This window comes from Ylistrum balloti, unplaced genomic scaffold, assembly GCF_031769215.1.
Source record: "Ylistrum balloti isolate Yb309-2 unplaced genomic scaffold, AGI_CSIRO_Ybal_v1 Utg370946, whole genome shotgun sequence".
Classification (NCBI taxonomy): domain Eukaryota; kingdom Metazoa; phylum Mollusca; class Bivalvia; order Pectinida; family Pectinidae; genus Ylistrum; species Ylistrum balloti.
Window position 1 is genome coordinate 899035 of NW_026782533.1, and position 23804 is coordinate 922838.

Here is a 23804-nt window from a genome sequence, read left to right on the forward strand (position 1 = left end):
GAATCAACCTAAGTGATTCTTCTATAGAAGATGAACTGGAGGAAATATTTGTATGACAATAGATATACTAAGGTTCAGGAAACCCTGATATCCTAGTGCAATTTTAAATGTATGCAGTATTTATTTTTGGATACAATAAATGGTTTATCCATGTATCATTGATATGTGGTTGTTTTTCTTCTTTCATGCTAAATCAGCGTAAATATTTTGATAAAATCAACAACAACATCTAAAAGACTAAATCATACTTAAATTTTAAAAACGATGAAACGAACGAAACATTAAAAAGGATATCAAATCAAAGGTAGCGTAAGACCACGTATTCTAGAAATGTAACCGGTTATTGCTTCATCGCGGAATTTAGCCTTTCAACGTAGGTCAACCCATGTAAAAGTCACATTCTCAAATGATACCAAAGTAGACAAAAATAAAGGAAATCACAATGTATGCTATGGATCGTCGAACCTGCTGAAGTTCCTATCGCGTAAAAAATAGATTGTCACTATTGTAAAATGTTATCTTTTAAATGCGAATACTGAAAAAATGAATAAATTAAACTAAGTAAAGGAAGTACTTCTCTGACGGTTGATCGGATGTAAGATATAATTCAATATAAAATAAATTCCAACATAACATCTGGAAATCCTGGGTATATTTAAACTACATTTTGCATGAATTATCGCCACAAACCACAGATTTCCAATTCGTGAATTCAGACTTGTTGGACCACTTTTCTGCATTTTTGGACTCAAAAAGAAATATTTCATCTGCTAGATCTTTGAAAAAACTAGCTCATTTGATGAAAATTGTAAACATTAAAACACGGCGACCTCTTTTTAAATGATGAAAGGTATTCTCGAAAATTTTCCCATCCAAACATAAGTCTTAAACAAGTTTTCTGCTACAATATGATCAAATAAAGCTCGTTAAATAAAATAAAACTTAGCATTTTTTCTTCATATCACATTATCGTACTCATACCATGTAATGAAATCAGAAAACTTATTTGAGAAAGAGTTGTCTCGAAAATAACGGAGAATGTCTGCTATTTAGGAAAATGAATGTGACAATTCTACACATATTCTGACGCTTGTACCGGAGAAAGTAGTGTGACATCATATGTTTTGTTTTGCTTTTAAGTCTTAAGTTTAAACGTATAATGTATTCTGACTCGATATACAGACACGTAGTTGGAAATCCCTATTTGCATTCCTGTTCCAAGTCACGTTTTTCTTTCTTTTTTTGTTGTTACGACTGGGGACTAAAGATAGATTTCATTGGGTCACAATTTCCTACTGTCATCAAAAGCTTAAAGAAAAGTTTAAAAAAAAATGCACAGTGAAATATTTGAATAAGTCAAGTAAACTGTAACATATTTATCATTTGTTTGTAATATATATGTGTTATGAATATTTTGAATGAAGAGGGCATTTGACCTGGAATGAAAGGGGTTGAAATGTGAATTAGATTTGCGATCAACATTTGTGTTATCAATATCTCGACATTATCATGCACTATCATGTACTACCCGCAAACATCCTTACCATAGCTGGTGTATATAGGTCATTACGTCATGAAGTGAATATATTGAATAGGGCTTAGGAATGTTCTAAGTACATCATGAGTTCACGGATACTATACATTTGTTTTGTTCGATGGCATATTTTTAGACACAGATATGTCTGGTTTTAGAGACACGTGATTGGAAATCCCCTATTTGCAGTCTCGGTCCAGGGAGTGTTTGTTGTTAATGGCGGAGACTATAGATAGATCTCCAAAATTAACTTTAACAAACTTTTGATTCGTGTAAATAAGGAATAATAACAAACAGAATTGACTATCAATTCCTGATACTCATTCTGCAACACTTCAGTAAATGGTGTAATAAGGTAAGTCATAAAATCTCTACAACAAGTCGGGAATGGGTAATACTTATATGTTCATATGCTGAATGGACTGAGATCCTACAATAGCATAATGTAACTAATATAAGTACATTCACTTTGAATATCATATTCACATGTCTTATATTTCTAGTTCTTCATTTAACCTTATTTAAACACGCTTGATATATTGAATTAAATTGACACGTATTGCAAATAGATGATTTCGAAATAGTTTCTTAAAATGATTATAAATGTTACTGAATGGAATAGAGCTTTGTAGATTTCACGGGATGATGAATTGTATTTATCGCTGCCATATTCAATGCTCCTAAATTCGTCTTATGGCGAATCAAATGCATTCTCCCATGGAGGCAAACTATGCTTTACTACTTTTTTCAACTGGGAATCTTGCCATTTAATAAAATAAGAGAGTTAATTTATTTGTAAATCAATCATCGTTTACCAATTGAACCTATATCGCGAACTGAAAAAATTGAAACATTCAACGTTCGTGTGTTTCATGAACTCGTGGAATAATGGATGTTTCTTAATAATGTATTGTCAACTTTTTATATCTATGCACGATTGATTAACGATATCAAACATCTACAAGAGCTCACAACATACTGCATAACGTGCAAGGAACGGTTCAGCTGTGTATTTATTTCACGTGTTTTGTCCAATATTTGTCAGGTTTCAGCATGTATATCACTACTACAACTTTTATACATGACTGATGAAAAAGTGACAATGTTATAGATATACAAAGTAAAATCAGGGTGACGCCATCACAATCTCTATGATCTCATGAAATGGACGGTGACATAAATTATTTGCTTGTGTTTATATGAATACGATGATTTACCAACTTTTCGGGTCAGGTTTGTATTATATGAAGAAACCTTTTGCAATAGAGGTTACTGAATTATTATTCTAATCTGTTATACTAATCTCACGTTCAAAGATATTTAAACACTGATATGTATTGCATATTCAACAGAAAGTAAATATAGCAGTCATAATACACAAGGTATTACAGAGGGCATGTTATTTGAACAAGGTAAACGTATAATGTTATCTGTCTGGATATACAGACACGTAGTTGGACATTTCCTATTTGCATTCCTGTTCCAAGTCACGTTTTTCTTTCTTTTTTTGTTGTTACGACGGGGGACTAAAGATAGATTTCATTGGGTCACAATTTCCTACTGTCATCAAAAGCTTAAAGAAAAGTTTAAAAAAAATGCACAGTGAAATATTTGAATAAGTCAAGTAAACTGTAACATATTTATCATTTGTTTGTAATATATATGTGTTATGAATATTTTGAATGAAGAGGGCATTTGACCTGGAATGAAAGGGGTTGAAATGTGAATTAGATTTGCGATCAACATTTGTGTTATCAATATCTCGACATTATCATGCACAATCATGTACTACCCGCAAACATCCTTACCATAGCTGGTGTATATAGGTCATTACGTCATGAAGTGAATATATTGAATAGGGCTTAGGAATGTTCTAAGTACATCACGACTTCACAGATACTATACATTTGTTTTGTTCGATGGCATATTTTTTAGACATAGATATGTCCGGTTTTAGGGACACGTGATTGGAAATCAGATCTCCAAAATTAACTTTAACAAACTTTTGATTCGTGTAAATAAGGAATAATAACAAACAGAATTGACTATCAATTCCTGATACTCATTCTGCAACACTTCAGTAAATGGCGTAATAAGGTAAGTCATAAAATCTCTACAACAAGTCGGGAATGGGTAATACTTATATGTTCATATGCTGAATGGACTGAGATCCTACAATAGCATAATGTAACTAATATAAGTACATTCACTTTGAATATCATATCCACATGTCTTATATTTCTAGTTCTTTATTTAACCTTATTTAAACACGCTTGATATACTGAATTAAATTGACGTGAATATATTGAATAGGGCTTAGAAATGTTCTTAATTGCATCACGAGTTCACTGATACTATGTTTGATTTGTTCGATGGCTGATATGCCTGGGTTTAGAGACACGTGATCGGAAATTCCTGATACTCATTCTGCAACACTTCAGTAACTGTTGTCTTAAGGTAAGTCATAAATTTTCTACAACAATTCGGGAATGGGTAATACTTAGTTATTAATATGCTGAATGGACTGAGATCCTACAATGATAACATAATGTTACTAATATTAGTACATTCACTTTGAATATCATACTCAAATGTCTTATATTTCTAGAACAGTATATATAGTAGATTAGACACAGATTAGTAACCGAACAGTACGATTCGTTCTTGAAGGTCGGTTGACCATGACATGTGACTGTTGTGTTCCCTTGTTGCTTATTTATAATTATGAAAATTTACCAATTTTTGGGGTTATTTTTCAGAATATAGAGCTGCATATAAGACAACAATTTATCTGGTGTCAAAGCCATCACTAAGGAGAATTTACCTTGTTTACATCTATAAGGAAAGCCAAGACAGCAAATCCGGTAACATATTTTGATGTAACATATTCGATTCAATGATGTCAGTTGATATCCAGTCTCCTATTTAGCTTCAAACATTTAAGCATCACTGACGAGACGTAGAGTAACAATACAATTGTATGATACAGTTCAAATTATTGTTTGGCTATACTTGGTCCTAAATATGCACAGGAGTATAGGGTAGTGCTTTTACTATATATACACAATGTTATCAGCCGTGACTTAATATGGTCACAAGATAGAGATAATGAACATAGTTTGTGTGTAACCGTGACCTTGCACACTTTTGTCACCTGTTTTTCTAGGCAGTTTTTTCCCGGAACAACCCTTCTTTTCTGTTTTACTGAATTTATTTACAGATTATATTTTTTTAATCTCGAGCGAATTCAAACCTTGATCTCAATACTCGACTTATTCATACTGTTTCATTTTGTTTGCTTCCGTATGGCACCGAGTGTGTGTTCAGAAGCAAAGTATGTGAGATGGAAGACATTGAGTATCTATAAGATTCGAGAACTGCCAAATAGGTTTAAGATCTATGGCACCTAGTAGTCAACATGGTCGTCCTGGTTATCATTTTGAGCAAAAATGTGTATGCTAAGGAATATTGGTTCAACAACTCGAATTGTAAATCATCGACTTTATTTCAAGTGTAATTGTATCCCTTTTTTATAGATCAACTATTTTTCCATAACTGAAAAAAGAAAGACAAAAATGGCCTCCTTCACACACGAACAACATAATTTCGCACATTTAGTGATGTACATAAGGCAAAAAGGTCCAAAAGTCCTAAGGAAGGTTGTCCTTGATAAAATATTCATGTACCAGCTGCTCAGATCAGAAACATCTCTCCGGGAAAAATTGGATCCATGCAAGCTTTCAATTATTTTCCCCAATGATGAATGTATTTCATCACTTGACATGTTGGAAGATGCAGCAGTTCCTGATATTTCTGCTTTGGTATTTCTTATTCAAAAACCAAACACTATGAGTGACACCCAGGAATTACGAAGTCACATATATGGAGAACTGGAAGGACCAATCTTTTCTGAATTCATGAAAAAACGGGAGGAATGGTTTCGAAAACGAAACAAACAGATTAAAACGCTAGGTAGAAAACAGCTTGACGAAATGTTTTCAGCCGGAGGAAATATCAACATCAACACTCTCGATATTACAGCTTTATCTTTCATACTATTCGAGGGTTTTAACGGCGACCTAAGACCATTAAACTTTGACCAATTCCCTCAAAACAGTGATGAATCACCCGGAAGCGATATATTGCGAATACGGCTTTGTAGAAATGAATTGGCTCATAACACAAAAGCTGAAATTACGGATGGGGACTTTTATAGACTATTGGATTGTGTGACAAGTGCCTTTGAACGCTTAACGGGCGATCCGACGTACCGGGCAGAAGGCGGCCAACTTAAGTGCGCAAGACAGCATTTTAATAGCGACCAGTTGCGTTCAACACTAGAGAAATGGCGTGAAGAAGATCAACAAGAACATATGAAAGAATTTGGAAATATTCAGCAGGCTATCTCCACTTCCAGTTTAAACACAGAGAATGCCATAAAAGAATCGACAAGAGATATCATTTCAGCTGTAAAGAAATATTCAAATTGCAAACCGCGTACGTGAAACCTAATTATCCTTTATTTTCGTACATAATATAAAATATCTACATACCACCAATGAAACCTTTATAGTATGTATGTAACAATGATTTTAAAATAAATACCATGTTATATAAACAGTTACCTTTCATAATTGACTATAATCTTTATAATTCCCTTAATCACTATACATCTCTCTCGTGAGCGTATAATAGGACGTTATGAATAACGGACTTTCTGCGTAACGTCATCGTTACACACACTGCACTGGAATTTCGAGCATTTTGATTGTCTCGTTTAGATTAGCGGGGGAAGAACTCTAATATGTTGAATAACTAGCAAAGTTGGATGTGTAAAATTTGTCTTTAGTCAAACTTTTCTTTGTGGCGTCTAGATATTTATTCAACAGTTCTACATTGTCTTAAAGAAATTGTTTTCTCGTTATAAAATTACATATCGAGCGAAATTTTAAATTTATACATCTACTCGGCATAATTGTACATTAGCGTACTTGTATGCCCTTTCAGGAAAATCCAAATGGAACCAGGTATTTGTCAAAGACTTGAACAAATTCAAAGCGGTATGTGAGAAGGAAAATTTGAGATATTGTTTGCCGGATGATTCCAGCACTGACAGCTCCATAGCCAGTTCTAGTTCGCTTAATAGTGACTTTGGACATGTAAGTTCAGAGACATTGTCATTGTATGTTCAGGGACCACTTCAAAGACTTTACTGTATCCGCATCTTGTAGAAATGATTCAGAATTACAGTCGAATTATATTAAACTTAGAATGTACTCTTCTGAGTAGTAATGATTATGCAGTATTAAATATTTCTTCTGTTGATGAATTTTAAAGGTTTGAATAAAAAAAATTTAAAAGCAACATTTTATTTTAGATAATGTGAAAATAATTTGATTTAACAAGTTTTACATTAATTGCTTAGCAACGAAAAGAAAATGTTCATTCTATCAAGAGACAAACTAATAGACATGCCCCTGGGTCCTGAAAATCCGGAAATATGGTCCACCAACTCGGAATTAAGGAAATTGAAATTGATGATTAGATGTGATAATTCCTGCAAAATTTCAATGAAATCTTCAACACTTCCATAGTTATATCTCAGCAACCAACAAACGTTGGAGGTGTTGACGCTATTAACCGGATCGACCGTATTTGCATGCAAGTCAAGTTTATGATGGAATCGTATTGCAGAAATTCAACAGAAATAACAAATATCAGTATATCATTACCTCACCTAATGAAATTTGAAGTTATGATCTGGATTATAAGTGAAATCAACAGATGAATATATAGGGCGTCACATCCGCTTAAATGCAGATTTTACTTTACCATGAGAACGCAAACGTACACAAATGCCCTTTCTGAATGACACTATCCTTGTTAATGTTTTGAAGAGATCTTCTAATATATTGTGGAATAACTTGCGTATGTTTTCATAAACGGATTATCTTCAGAGATGCTTATCGGATTACACCATCCTTCATTTCATTCTGATGTATACTGTTTCAAATCGCATGACATAAATCTTTTTGTCACTTTTTGTCTCGTTGGGAAATATGCTATTTCCTTGCGCGACATTTAGTTGTACGTGTTTGATGCTCTTTTATTTATATTTCGTCCAAATTTTATTGACTTTGAGTTTGGATTATGATTCTGTTGACTTGTTGGTATTTTCTTCGCTGTCTTAACGTGGCAACATTTCCTCACTATTGTATTGATCAACTTATTGAAATTCGTAATGTAGACTTTGATTTCGAAATCTGTTAGTTGCAGATCGGTCGTGAAAGGGAACATTGGATGCCACAACCTGAACTTAAAGACGAATACAGAAGCAGACGACAACGGCGCGGATATGTCTTCAGTGAAAGAGACGAAGCAGAATTGGGAAGATTATCTTATCAGGTAAACATATGAACGAAGACTTCATTGTATATGTGTATAAGGAAACTGAATGTGCATATCCTATTCAGTTTTTTTCTGTGTGGTCAGAATGTTGACTAGATAGTGATAATTATGTTCTTCTAAATCACATTAATAAGCAAACAAATGATGGTGAAATCAATTCCGAATATTAGGTAAATTATTACGCAGCAGAAGTTAAGGTATCTAACAATATTATTTTCTTTTGTAAAATCTTACAGACCTATTACGTCACTCGTCCGAGATGTTTTGATGTGTCACTGATTTTCCTTTGCATCATACAAACAATCAGCAATTTCACAAAAGATAGTTAAGGTATAAAACAATGTTTTAATTCATAGGATGCCTGTTTTGAAATATTGGAACATGCCAGAAGAAACAGAATATACAATGCAGAAAGCACCGTCCCTACAATATTTGTGAGTAGAAACACCCTCAGCGAAGCCATGTTAGTAAGTATCACAGAAACCGATCTCCAAACAGCATCAACAGATCTGTTGTTGCGAAAATTGAATTATTACAGCTAAAATATTAGACTCAATGCACATCAAAACAAAATAAAGAACTTCATATTCATGCTCGATGAATATGAAAGCGGCATTTGTTACATTGTTAAATATCACATTTCCTTTGTTGTCGATACACAAATGTCTGTGACACCTAGTAGCGATCTTAAAGCGTTGTACTAGGGATTAACATGAAAACTTTAAAAGTCTTAATCAAGAAACTTCGATTATATGAACAATCGACCAATAATTTCGAAAATTTCGAAATTTTATTTCGCAAAAGTGTTTCATTGAAGTTTAAGACAAAAGGCTTTATATCATAATTACACAGTACAGTTAGCCAAGATGTACGCATATGAACATATAACATATGAGTTTTGATTAACTCTTCTGGTGAAATAAGTGTCATCATCTAACATCAACAGCCTTAAAGACTTACCATATTTTGGAAACAAAACCTTTGAATGTCATAAAATGAAATCTAGAGCCACCAAACAAAGAAGAAATAGTCAAAGCATAAATAATACATTGTTGATTCACAATGATTTCTCAATCACACCGGAAAAAGATAGACTTACCCCATACTAGTTTCTTTTTCAAATCAAATGTTGTATCTGTGTGGACGCACAAGAGAGAGCTATCTCCATAAACTGTACAAATTATTACAGAATAAGTCATCCGTTCTTTAGACATAGCTTCCTCTCCTATTCTCATTATACAATTGAACCTCAATATCTCGAACTCTTATAACTCGAAAACCCGGTATAACTCGAAGTATTTTGTCTGTCCCGGCCACACGTCACATTGAGCATTCGACCTTTACTTAAATCGAGTACTCGGATAACTCGAAGTTTTCCGTTGGTCCCGTCGACTGAATGTAAGACAGAATAAGTTGTGCGAGCTTGAGAATAAGTCGTTTGTACAATATACATTTTTTTTCGAAAGCATCGGTTCATTCGGCAATCACAGATGACTAGCAAACTCAAACATTCTTACGCATCCCGATAAAGATGAAAAGTGTTGTAGAATGTTCTTTGAAGTCAACAAATAATATAACAATATGTTATTACAATACATTTAAAAGGGTAACCATAGGATAAATTACTAAGCATCACATGTTGATTTGTAGGCAGCTCGTGATGGGGAATGTATTTACCAGGGAACAAATAGTGAATCTACAGGGTACTATACAGAGAGTTCGGCATATGGTTATACTGCAACAGACGCAAACTACGGTTATTTGGTAAGTAAACATGTCAACATACAAACATCTACTCGTGAAGTAATGTTTTCGGTAATAAGACAGTCACTTACTTTTCGCGAAATTGAATAATCGCAAATATTAAATAATTTCAGTAACAGGACATCCAAGCTATGCTGATCGCGCACACGAAAACTCGTTATAAAAACGTGTTTTCGGTAATAAGACACCGTTACAAATAACGTTATAAAATTCGTATATTTTCAGAACGACGATGAGTCGTCAGTTTATCAAGGTCACGCTGGAAGTAAAGCATCCCAAAATATCCAGACAGCACATTATGGTGTTCAAGTTCCAGAGAAACATGACTTGTACGGATTCTCACCAGTATGTACATAAATTGTTTTAAATTGATATCTTTTGTGCATTGATTGTATTATGAAAAACAACATGCTGTGTATGTTATGTTTATCTAATACTAACATCAGGCGATCGGAAACAGAACTTCACTTATTCAAATCATTCAATGAAGAAACAGCATTGAATGCACTGGCCTTCATATCGTGTGGCACAATTATTGACCTAGTCGTTTTCAGACAGTATATTATGATAATGTGTTAAAAACACCACACAATTATAGTCATGTAATTGTTTTAACGCATTTAAAGTATAAGCAGCGTTTGTCGGTAACTAACAGAGATGAAATGATTAGTTGCCTTATCCAATCCATTACATAGACCTGTACTGTTTCCCTTTGCTTATATTCTGAACTATTAGTAGATCAAAAATGTGTTAGTTACTAACTTAAACACCCCTATGACATTCACAGAGCTCAAGTAATTGCTCTTCCGACATGATCAACACTCCGTCGGAAATGGACGATGCTCAGCCGTACATGAACATAGGCGATGTCAGCAAGAAGGAAAGAAGTCCAAGACTGAAGACCATACGACACCAGATCCGAAAACTTAACTTTTGTCGAAAATCATCTACATTTATGTAAGTCTATGTTGTCGATTTTGTCTGTGAAAATTGCATAGAATGATGTTTGTGTTATGTGAACACGGTAATTAATTGTGTACAACTACCAATGGTAATCAGAAAGAGGAAAAGTAGCAATGCAAAGTGCAATAACAATAATAGATTCAAGATTGTACAAATGACAAATTAATGAATAACATCTTTTAATACAACTAAATAACAGAACAAAACCATGAATTAAACTGCATCATACAGCTGATTTGTCCTTCTAGGACTCGTCAGTGATGTTAAGGGCCTAAATGTTGAAACCTAGGAGGTCAATGAGGGAAATCAAAAGTGATCGTCAAGAAAAGGCAAAACCTAGACACGGAGGTGCATTAGCCTCATGATTAAATAAATCTCGTAATTTCCATATAACAGACAATTGTAGAACAGCATAATACCAATGTGTATATTCTGACACGGGCCACTATTCGAATGGATGGCATGTAGGTTACGGCAAAGCTTGAATACGAAAAGCCCACCGACTGAGTATACTAGCTGCTATCTTAAAGATTACTTAAAATATACTCAAGTGAATAACACATTTTAATAATTTAGAGTTAGATAGAGTAGAGCCAAACATGAATTAAACTGCATTATGCAGCTGTTTTATCCTTCTAGATCCTATCACTGATGGTAGTTAGGAAATCAAAGATAAATTTATGTTAAAATTAGCAACTTTAATAACGCCTTTAAACAAACAACCGAACTGTAATATTTGATCGACAACAATTATTTGAAACAAATATATATTATATATATACATATATGATTTTACGTATGTAACTTTTCGTGTTCATATCTGTTGATGACTAACATGTTGTGACGCCACACCATTATGTACAGTTACTATGCACCTGAAAATCTAATACAGTGAAAGCGCTAGTGCAAAAGGTATGTCTTTTCGTTTCATATCTGGACTTACGAAAAGGGTCTAGAGTTTTAATTTAATTGAGTCTATTTATCACATGATCGAATAAAGAGGCAAATATTGTAGAAAACGTAAATTTGTTGTCAAACTTTATATTAAATACTCACCACTGTTGTGAGGTGATTAGAATATTTAAGGTGGCGTCACAATAAGCTATTTTACACGTTATACTACAAAAAATGACATGGCTATATTATCAGAATACCAAAGAAATGATTTGATGAAAAGAACAATGAAAAGACCTAATTTTGACTAGTATTCTCATTGTGTTTCTCCAACATTTTATTTCTCAAGGATGTCTGTGGTTAAATGAATATGACAGTTTCCACATCAGCGTCACGGAAATCGTCCTTGGAAACAGCGAGCTCGCAACCTTGATACAACAAATGACAGAACATTATTGCGTGTGCGGTTGTGATCATAAGCGTACCTTTGATATTTACATGTAATGGTATAATGCTGAGGTAAATGTCTGTATATCAAGATCAGACGTGCTTCTACAGTAAATAAGTTCACTGTTGTTTATTTCGTTGTTACTAAAACATTCCGATTGTCTCGAGTACTAAGCAAATCAGACTTCAGTGAATTTTGGTTTTGGGAAAGTGACGACCTGTCTTTTTCATAACAATCGTTTGAGTCACCTGAAAAAAACAGAGATCGGAGTAGATTATCAAACATCAACATCTTTTTTCACATTTTCACAAACATATACTGGTAAATTATTTCATGTTTTACGTTTTTGGCTGTTGACATTGACACCAAAATGGCATATGTGTTTTAAGAAATCTATTCTGAGAGTTATTTAAAGAAATATAATAATTATTATATTTGTTCTAAATATTTGATGTGATTTAATTTCGATGGACACGTTTTTCATGGAATTTGATAATAGTATGATATGCAAAGTTGAGAATGAATTTGTAATTGATGTTGGCTTAAGTAAACTAACTGAGAAAGATATATCATCTTGAAGGTGAGGAGATAGAAGACTTCTAAAACATTTCATAACTGTTTAAAAAAGTTTTCTTGGGTGAAGTATACCAGGCTGCCAAGTTTATGTAATGAGTTGCCTTTTCAGTCAATAGCTGGACTGTACCTTGCTTCAGTGTAATATTTACTGGTAGAATGAAACGTCTGTTTTAATTTAAATTGTATTGTAGAAATGCTCACAGGTTTACACTGAAATTATGAGGTGTCATATTACGCATTTATGTGACTGGTACCACTTCAAAAATGATTATGTATCATTACACGCAGTTGTCAATCAAAAAAATTGCTCCAAATATATAGCGAATGAATTGATATGTAATTAAAGGCCTTAATTGTCAATGTCAGAATCAATCAAAATAGCTTACAGAAATTTAAAATTTCTGTCAAGAAGGCGGAGTTGTGTCCCCTGACACGTAAGAATCGGATTACCATTCTTCTATCATAGTTATTTCAATAACTTAGTAATTTAATCATTTTGTATTATTTATCTTTTTTTTAAAATTATATCTATTTTTGTTTATTTTGATATTCTTACCGAACGAATGACATTTTTTGTTTCATCGCTTGGAAAATGTTAACAGTCATTCTGGTGGTTTTTTTTTATTAGATCTGGAATAAAATTCTTTATGTTTTAAAATAGGTTTATGACATGAATGATAGAATTACGTTTTCATTGCTGAGCGATTGTTTAGGCGATGATAAAGTCTGAGATAATTTGCATTTCATTGTCGTCCCTAATGGCCTCATCGTCCATTGCTACTTCAGATCTCAGCTGGTAAGACGTCCAGGTGTAAGTGTGCAGTATTACACGTACTATATCATTGAGATGCTGATTGTAAAGGAGTGAGTGCATGAATGAATGAAAATGACACATCTCTGAAAATTGAAAAAGGTCTGCATTTTTATGCTTTATAAGGTTTTTGTTATTTGAATTTCAATTGCTCGACAATATTGAATAAAATATATATTTTCCAATATGCGTTTGTTAAATTCCTTCAAATCTATCAATATCTATATTTCTTGATTTGTCCTATGCCTCTGAATTACGCTGCCAATCGTCGAACTCTGGTGTTATGTCCTATTGCAGTGATGTGCACCACAGTATAATGCAGTGGCGTACACCACAGTATAATGCAGTGACGTACACCACAGTATAATGCAGAGACGTACACCACAGCATAATTCAGTGACGTACACCACAGTATAATTCAGTGACGTACACCACAGTATAATTCAGTTACGTACACCACAGTATAATTCAGTGACGTACACCACAGTATAATGCAGTGGTCTACACCACAGTATAATTTAGTGATGTACTCCAAAGTATAATGCAGTGACGTACACCACAGTATAATTCAGTGACGTACACCACAGTATAATGCAGTGACGTACACCACAGCATAATTCAGTGACGTACACCACAGTATAATTCAGTGACGTATACCACAGTATAATTCAGTGATGTACTCCACAGTATAATTCAGTGACGTACACCACAGTATAATTCAGTGATGTACTCCACAGTATAATTCAGTGACGTACACAAAAGTATAATGCAGTGACGTACACCACAGTATAATTCAGTGATGTACTCCACAGTATAATGCAGTGACGTACACAACAGTATAATGCAGTGACGTACACAACAGTATAATGCAGTGACGTACACCACAGTATAATGCATTGACGTACACCACAGTATAATTCAGTGACGTACATCACAGTATAATTCAGTGACGTACACCACAGTATAATGCAGTGACGTACACCACAGTATAATGCAGTGACGTACACGACAGTATAATGCAGTGACGTACACCACAGTATAATACAGTGACGTACACAACAGTATAATTCAGTGACGTACACCACAGTATAATACAGTGACGTACACAACAGTATAATTCAGTGATGTACTCCACAGTATAATTCAGTGACGTACTCCACAGTATAATTCAGTGATGCACCAATGTATAATGCAGTGACGTACATCACAGTATAATTCAGTGACGTACACCACAGTATAATTCAGTGACGTACACCACAGTATAATGCAGTGACGTACACCACAGTATAATACAGTGACGTACACAACAGTATAATTCAGTGACGTACACCACAGTATATATAATACAGTGACGTAAACCACAGTATAATTCAGTGATGTACTCCACAGTATAATGCACTGACGTACACAACAATATAATGCAGTGACGTACACCAGAGTATAATGCAGTGACGTACACTACAGTATAATGCACTGACGTACACCACAGTATAATTCAGTGACATACACCACAGTATAATTCAGTGACGTACACCACAGTATAATTCAGTGATGCACCATGTATAATTGCAGTGACGTACATCACAGCAGAATTCAGTGACGTACATCACAGTATAATTCAGTGACGTACACCACAGTATAATACAGTGACGTACACCACAGTATAATGCAGTGACGTACACCACAGTATAATTCAGTGACGTACACCACAGTATAATACAGTGACGTACACCACAGTATAATTCAGTGATGTACTCCACAGTATAATTCAGTGACGTACACCACAGTATAATTCAGTGATGTACTCCACAGTATAATGTACTGACGTACACAACAATATAATGCAGTGACGTACACCAGAGTATAATGCAGTGACATACACCACAGTATAATTCAGTGACGTACACCACAGTATAATTCAGTGATGCACCATGTATAATTGCAGTGACGTACATTACAGCAGAATTCAGTGAAGTACATCACAGTATAATTCAGTGACGTACACCACAGTATAATACAGTGACGTACACCACAGTATAATGCAGTGACGTACACAACAGTATAATTCAGTGACGTACACCACAGTATAATACAGTGACGTACACCACAGTATAATGCAGTGGCCTACACCAAAGTTTAGTCCTTAACAAAGTAACTCCAACGGCAGTGTTCACAAACATTTTTTCCTTTTCTATATTTCTCATTCAACTCTCACGAGACATCACTTATTTATCGCTAATGATTAGATTATTTAATTAAGCATTCCTTTTCCGGAATTATCTCTCCGTTGCTGTGTCCGCAGACACCCATACCCATACCTCCTTAAGGTATTCCCATCCTAATGGAGCACTTCCGGTTATAATCCCGACGAATGCCAATGTTTTATAGATCGTGAATTTTCGGAAGTCATAGAGTTGACGTTCATGCACATAATTTTAGCGCGGAAAAGGCAAAACATATGCTTACCTTACATCCTTTTATATCACAAGGCATTTTAAAACATGCTACCATGCTAACATCTAAAAAAAATATTGCAAAGGTATGGTGAAGATGGTCTGAGAGCAATATTTGTGCAAAAGAACTGCAATGGACAGCAGCGGCTCTCTTTTGCAAAGCACGTTCTTGATTCTGTAATTCCAAAGCTTGTTGAACTGTTTGAAAAGTAGGATAAAAATGAACTTTTTATATAGCTATAACGGTAATGCTTTTTTGTGCAAAAAGGACTTGATTTCTTATTCGTTTTTGTTACATAATGAATTATGTGGTCATAATCCGGGTGAAGGTCTGAGGTGAAGGTAAGAAAATATCAGAAATAGTTATTTTTTATTACTATTCTACTTGTAGCCTTCAAAGAGTTTAGTATTTATAGTCTGTTTGGCTATGATGCTATTTTATGCAATTTTCCCGAAATCGATTGAGTCATCGAAATTAAGGGGGTAGGGGTATCAAAGCTTAAAAATATTTAATTACATCTGGTAAAAGTTTATAAAAGATATTTAAAAATTTGCAGAAGGTATGCCAGCAAGTATTTAAACAGATTTTTCATTTAAAACTCTCTTGTTACACTCAGTTTACCTTACAAAGTGTCTTTATCACTTTTCTAAGAGTGACAACGAGGGTACCGAGATAACACTTTTTCGCATATCGTACATTGTATATGAATGTGATATGAATAATAGCTATTTCATTATTCATTGCTGTTATTATGGTATTTAAAAACACATGTTGTTGTTTGAAATTAAGCTTTTTATTGGGCATATACTAATACTTTTATTGTATCCAACCAGCATGCTATGTGACACCATTGTTAGATGAAAAAAAAAACTTGTGGATAAATATGGTCTGTAATGGAGTATACATTGTGATCTTTATGAATCAGGTGATAATTTTGATTTTTGGTTTTGTCCCTATTAAAAGGTTTTACTGGCTGAATACCTTAATGCATCGGAACATTCGAAGAAAAATTATTTTGCATAAATGGTATTTTGAACAATAACTTCTGTGTACTGACGAGTATAATGATACCATATACACGGAAAGATATACTAGTCCATTATGTCAGAATTTAATATATATATGTAGATCATTGCCTTAATTTATGTGTAATTCTGGCTCTTGATCATCCAATGACCGCTTAAATCAGCATAGCAATCCGTTAGCAGTTAACATAGAAATAGTGTATATGTTCTAAATTTCACAAAACTAAGAAAAAAATCGAAGAATTTCATCATTTATCTATTTATTCATTTATCTATCTATCTTTATTTGTACAAGCATGTTGCTCTTATAGCTTCATTAATCACAGATAGATTTATTTACACGAAGTTTTGACAATTTCTTGTCTTACACAGTGATTTCTGTTTCGAGAAGAAATTAACAGGTAGATGAAATGAAAACAATAATGTACAGAAATTACTTCTGTTTATCGGGAAACTTTAATGATGAAAATTATATGAATAACATCAATCTTCAGATTTCAGAATTCAGAATGTAACATGCTAAACTCGTCAACAACTGCATGTTGTTTCATACTTAACTCAAACCAATGGGAACTGTTAAATAGGTGTTGGCACATCCGATACATCCCCATATGTGGGAATTGCGTGACTTTTAATGTCTAAATTGGATTCCAAACACACACCTGAAGAAGCATACGTCAACGTGTCGCTCAGATTTATATACATATATATATATATATATTGTATTAACATCCTGTGTATGGCTTTTCTCGATCTCCTCCTCGAAAAGAGTTACAGAAATTAATTTTCAACATGAGATGAATCATCGTTCTCTCTACAGGTATAACAAACATTCGCCTTCCAAGCAATAAAGTCAGTCATGCTGTTTTCTCTTTCCAGGGACAGTTGTACATGTACTTTCAATGGTGTGAGATTCCATTATCTCCTCCGACTGTTATAACAGGGGAAATTCCCTTCCATAACTGTGACGTAACTTAAACTGTGCAAATACATAGCAAGGAAAGAAAAGTAATAGAAAAATAGTCAATTATTCTCTTGTTTGAGAGCTAGGGGAAGAGTATTTATTTGCAAACACTAGGCAAACTCGTGTTTATATTCTTTAAAAAAATGTCTTCCTCATCGGGTTAAGAACCTATTTCTATTGGTCTCACATTTTTGACAACAATCACATCGTCATAACAGCTACACATCTGAAGAACCTCATCGTTATCATTACCTTTTATTTAACTTATCGTGTTTATTGTTGGCGTTTCTCAATAAAACGTCACTATAATGTAACACCATGGACAATATCCATCATCACTTAACTTTGCAATGTGCTTTTAACTCAAGGTCGAGTAATTCAAGAGTCCACTCTGGTTATGCTCTTTTAATACATGAGTCGACTCCAGTAATCAAGTATTGCCTCCAGTAGTGTCACTTTTCCTCTGGAGTTAGCCACATTAAGGGTTCGGTCATTTTTGTCATGTGGCTTTGAATGGTACGCCTATTCGACTGAACTACTGAATTGTGTCCTGAACACGCGCTATATAATTCCATTCTGCATACTCTCTGTATGGTCAATAAGCCATCTCCTTTTGGATGAATTGCTCTTTCCCTTAGGGAATACTGGATCGAACCTCATTGCTTTATATGAATAAGATGACGATATATATAACAATTTTCACGTTTCCTCATCAGAATGCTCAGAATTAACTTCCTCTTTGTCTTTTTCAGGAACTGTTTCTTCCTTTGTGTCCGTGCAAGAATCACGCGAACTTTTTTCATAGTCGAGAAGGTCGATGTCGTCAGAAGCATCTGAAACTACTGACGCAGCACTTGACGTAGGTTTGGACTTAATGTCAACAAAAACAATTTCGTCGGGAAGTTTATCTGGAAGTTTGTAGCCATCACTGGAACCTGCAAAGAAAGACGGTTCTGGGTTTTGAGATTCTTTCGGAAGCAATGGTGGCGCGAAATAGGTTTTATACTCCGGTTCTTTCATCATCACGATCTTCTTCGGACTGACAAAAGACGGCGTCACAGGGTCAGCTACTCGCCATTTTTGAAGGACAGCCCGTGCTTTTGCTGCATCAGACTTATTTTCTGTAAATCCCAGCGACTTTGACACTTTCCCGCTGTTTATTTTAAAATTTAGATCTCTCACGTTTACAAAAAACATTTGAGATAATTTCCGGCACTTTTCATAGTTCGTTGCTTGCCGTTTTAAACGAGCGTCTATAAAAGGCTGTTGTCGCTTTCTGTCGCGGTCCTTTTCAAACTCATCGTCAGAATCTATAGAACTATTCGGAACTCGATGCCTTGCAATTTCGCCCCTTGCAACTTTGTCTTGGATTTCTTCATAAGACAGTTCAGGTAAATATCTTTTTAAAATCGATGCTACTGCTATATTTTCATTTGAAATTCTTAAGGTTCTGAATTGTGCGTCTGTTCTTGCGCGGTCCATAGTTCGAATATGGTATCGACTACATTCTCGACAAGTTCGTGGTCCCATGATCTCACAGCAGATTGGAGAGGGAGACGCAGGATTTATGGTATAGTGTTTCTCTAGTTCTTCAATATGATAATCTCCCTCCTGTCGAGAGGATACTCGAGAAGGCGCCGGTTCACTTCGGATACTCTTTGGAGTCATTGTTTCCCGGCGGACAGCGTGTATATACCGACTGGCACTGGTGTTTGGGCGACTTCGATTTAGTCCTTCCAGTTTGGTGCGGACACTTTGGTGTGCGGCAACCACGCTCTGGTGTCGACTTTTTGCCGTATACGTTAGTCTCTCGCGCTCGGCTACTCGGTAAATATCGTCCAGACTTAGGGTCATCTCCGTTGGCTGGATAGGTCTCATGGCGGGTCGGGTGGGCGTTGATTGCATGACCGCCATAGCGGTCACCGATCGGGTTATCTACAACATAAAATGTTCAAAGTCATAGAGTTATGAGCAACGATATAACCTTACGTTATAATAACAGATGTATTCTGGATTAAAGTAGAAGATCGATATTCCAAACATCAAAATACCTTCTAAATGCAATATCGACACTAGCTAAGAATTAATTTCCTAAGTATTGTGAATGTCTGGAAATTCTCAGTAAACTTTTTCAATCAATCAATCAATCAATCAATCAATCAATCAACCAACCAATTAATCACTAAATTAACTATTAAAGCAAGTGTCATATATATTTGGAAAAGCTCTGCGCAATTATGCGTCAGAATGAATGCACATACATGTAAATCTGTTTTTAACATTAATTTGCCAAAGGAAGATTTACACAGATCTCAGTATACATAAACTCAGATTTTACCGTCATGAAACAACGCAGCAGTGGTCCCTGTGGTTGTCACAATACAAAATATCACTACACGGTACAATGTGCTGTCATACACAAGCTTCCACGTATCCGTGTGATCGCCTTATATACAACAATCTCATGTCTCACCTCACAGGACGCTTATATCACAGTTTTATTTACACTGCTTTTCTTTGATACACAAAGGCAAACACATTGTTTGAATAAGTAAGATATAAAGCATAAATGTACATAATATGTATATATATACCGCTTCCATTTCACACCATGAGAGAAAAAAGGGAAGACACGGAGCAGAATATAAAGCAGGACGTGAAAACATCATTGAGACATGCAAGACTGTGAACTGACACAGAGGAGTAAAATTTGGAAGTTTTCAATTACTAAGGAAAAGATTATGGATCGAGATCTTCACAAATTTGTTTTTTGTCGGAAGTTTTTTTGTGAAACTATCAAAACATATCAGCGGTATGCTGGTTCATGGACATGCTATTTCATACGCACTATACTCCTGCAGTAAATGTCCTTACTAGTTAAAAAAAATACTAAACCGCGACCCCGATTAATTTATCCGGATTCCATAGGTTAGAGTGATGACAGGACCAAATATGGTATTGTACGTGATTTTGTTTTACCCGACAAAACAAAATATTGCATTGTGGGTATCATAACTCTCAATCTATCTATATGCCTTGTCGATTGGAAAGCAATGTACAATTCTAGGTCGCGATGAATATAAGAGCGATAATTGGCATGGATAAGATATAGGATTATTCAAGTCACTTTTCCTAATACATACCATACAAAATAGTCTCCGAACAATAACAGCTTCCTATTTAAATATCAATATGTCATTTACTTCCACAATAGAATAAAAGTACAAATCGTTATAACAAATGGCCGCCACAGGTAAGCTAGACTCTCAGTTCAGAATCAGGCCTTTTCATGGGAACTCAAGTTTATTACACGCTCTGTGGTAAAGGTTACCGTGCAGAACGGTAGAGAGATATGATATTAAAAATGAAAATCGACAGTCAGGCAATCTTTTTCAGTATTGTCATTGAGAGCGGATATCACTATAGTCTGAAAGGCAGTTATTCGTTGATATTCAAACATGACGATATTGTGTTAGATGAATAGGAAACGTGAGATCAGCCACTGATATATAAGCACTCTATTCATCATAGAAAAATGGTAAAAAGACATGTTATGAGTGCTATGTAGTTCGAGCAAGTTTACAAATAAAAGAATGTCGTTCATTCAGATCACAATAGCCTCATTTCTATATAGTAATACTTGTATACATAATAAAAATGTGTGCAACACAAGTCAGATGATATAAATATTGGACATCTCACTGAGAGGGTAAAATTGTGTGTCTGGTCGATTTAACAGTACATTGGAAGCATACTGTATGCACCATTTGCGGTTGAGACACCTAATTGCAATCACCAACAGACCAAGCCTGTTACCAATCAGCGTTATTCAATCCTACAACAAAAGAGGCACTTTTAGTCCCGTCGACTTTTAAAAAAAACCCTTTTCCTTTATTGTTTATGTTTATTTAGTCAGTCTGGATTGTCTGAATTGTAATGTAATTATAGAGTTGGTTTATATATTTCTTGAAACTTGAGTTTCGTTTCTGTGAAGTTCTCATCATGGGTTCTTTATATTACTGACACCCAAATTTGCGAAACAAGTTTTTCCAAACTTATATCAATCACTCTTTTTGGCCCGGATGAAAGCGCGCGAGGGGCCTTACTGTAGAAGGAAACCGGAGTACCCGGGGAAAGCCCATGTGGTCGGGTAGGTGACCCCATACATTTTCACATTCATTCCGGGAATCGAACCCAGGACAGCTTGGTGATAGGCGAGTGCGTTACCACTGCGCCAACCGACCACCTAGATCTCAAATATTACATACATAAACAAGTTACTCTTTATTACTAATTTGTCGCTGTTTCATACTACAATCAACTGCTGGTGGGCACATGACACCTACATCTGTATGTCACTCATCAACGCTGATTTCTCGATGTTACCGTTGGTTCTATAATTTGTTCACCACAGCTTTCAATATTTCACTCACAAATGATTTACGTATTACTCATCTTCTGAGTACTACTCGTCACATTATATATATAAAACTTCGGTTAATGTTTTCTGAAATCTACGCTGTTTTTAACTCAAAACAATTTTCTAAATTTTACTCAACACTAGTTTCGAAATTTTACTCAAAATTGATATCTTAAGTTTACTCAATACTGGTTTCAACAATGGTTTCTCAATTTTTCTCAACATTAGTTTCGAAATTTTACTCAACATTGGTTTCTTAAGCTTACTCAATACTGGTCTCAACAATGGTTTCTAAATTTTACTCAACATTGGTTTCTAAATCATATCTGTAGTTTCTAAGTTTTATTCATCGCTGGTTTCTTAATTTTTCTCGTCGCTGGTTTCTTAATCTTACCGCTAGTATCTAATTTTTTCTTGCCGCTTGTTTCTGAAGTTTACTCAACATTGGTTTCTAAATCATATCTCTGGTTTCTAAATTTTACTCACCGCTGGTTTCATTCGACCGCTAGGTGGAGACATTCTGTCGTATTGTATGACACTATGTGTTTTTGAAAAACGCACTCGTGGTGACCCTGGGCTTTTCTTAACTTCCATAGTCATTATTGAATCTTATCAAGTCGAACTTCACAAATGCCGCATAAGATGTACAAATTTGTAAATAAAGTTAATTGTTCTTCGAGATAAATGTAATGCAAATCCTCACAAAAGTTAATACAATGCAAATTTCACAAATGAAGTCACGTGTACATGTATACCTGGTGCAACTCCTCATATAGGTATACAAGCTAAATATAAGTAAGTTTCTCGAAAAGAATGACACATTTCCCACATATCCATCACAATTAGTTCAATAAGTCTTTGATGTCACCAACAACTGCTGCAAACAGTTATATACACCTTGCTAATGTCAGCATCACGTGACCGTATATACAGGTATCATTGGCCCCTTCCTTTATCCTCTAGTCATTAAATTAGAAGGTCTTTTCTATTCCGAAAAGCCTGGAATTATATATTCGGACAATAACGGTTTGTCTGATTGACCTGTGACCAGTTGTCCAGAGACCACCTCGAGCAAGGTCCTGTCTGTCTTCACGAAATTTGACAATACACAAGTATAGGCTTTCGTAGTGTGTTTTTGTATATCATGTTGTCGGATTAAAATTCCGGAGAATATTAAGAAAATCAATTATCTGTGCAATTATCGATATTTTAAAACCAGTGTGTGGTACAAACACTTTAAAATTGCCTAGATATCAAACGAAAAATATAATAGTTATGAACAAGATATGTGTATTCCGTTTACACCAAACACGATCACGCACTGCAAAATGCTAAATTTGCAGGATGTTGTGAAAGTCAATATAATTTGCTTGATTATACAAACGTGCACAATGCAGGTGATAAACGGTATTGGATTTTTGTCTTCCCATTAATACACCAATGTCGATCTCTGAAAAGCTGCGTTGAATGGATTTCATTATAAGACTCCGTCTTCATTCAGTAGAAAGTTATTAATTGCATCCAATAACAGAAAAACAACATG

General features: G+C 34.8%; 1 protein-coding gene across 1 annotated transcript; it reads right to left on the minus strand.

Moving 5' to 3' along the window:
• Positions 1–18540: 18540 nt before the first annotated feature.
• LOC132559622 (uncharacterized) lies at positions 18541–22861 on the minus strand. The gene is made up of 2 exons (XM_060224255.1): positions 22748–22861; positions 18541–19776 (listed from the first exon to the last, which is right to left on the minus strand). Exons 1-2 carry the CDS (start codon positions 22859–22861, stop codon positions 18541–18543), a joined length of 1350 nt encoding a protein of 449 aa, XP_060080238.1.
• Positions 22862–23804: the final 943 nt, after the last annotated feature.

Excerpts from the sequence above, each read along its gene's own strand:
- LOC132559622 (XM_060224255.1), bottom strand. The coding sequence starts at position 22,861 with ATGACTATGGAAGTTAAGAAAAGCCCAGGGTCACCACGAGTGCGTTTT. Across the intron at positions 19,777-22,747 it reads GCGGTCGAATGAAACCAGCG|ATAACCCGATCGGTGACCGC; the intron begins GTGAGTAAAATT and ends TTTATGTTGTAG.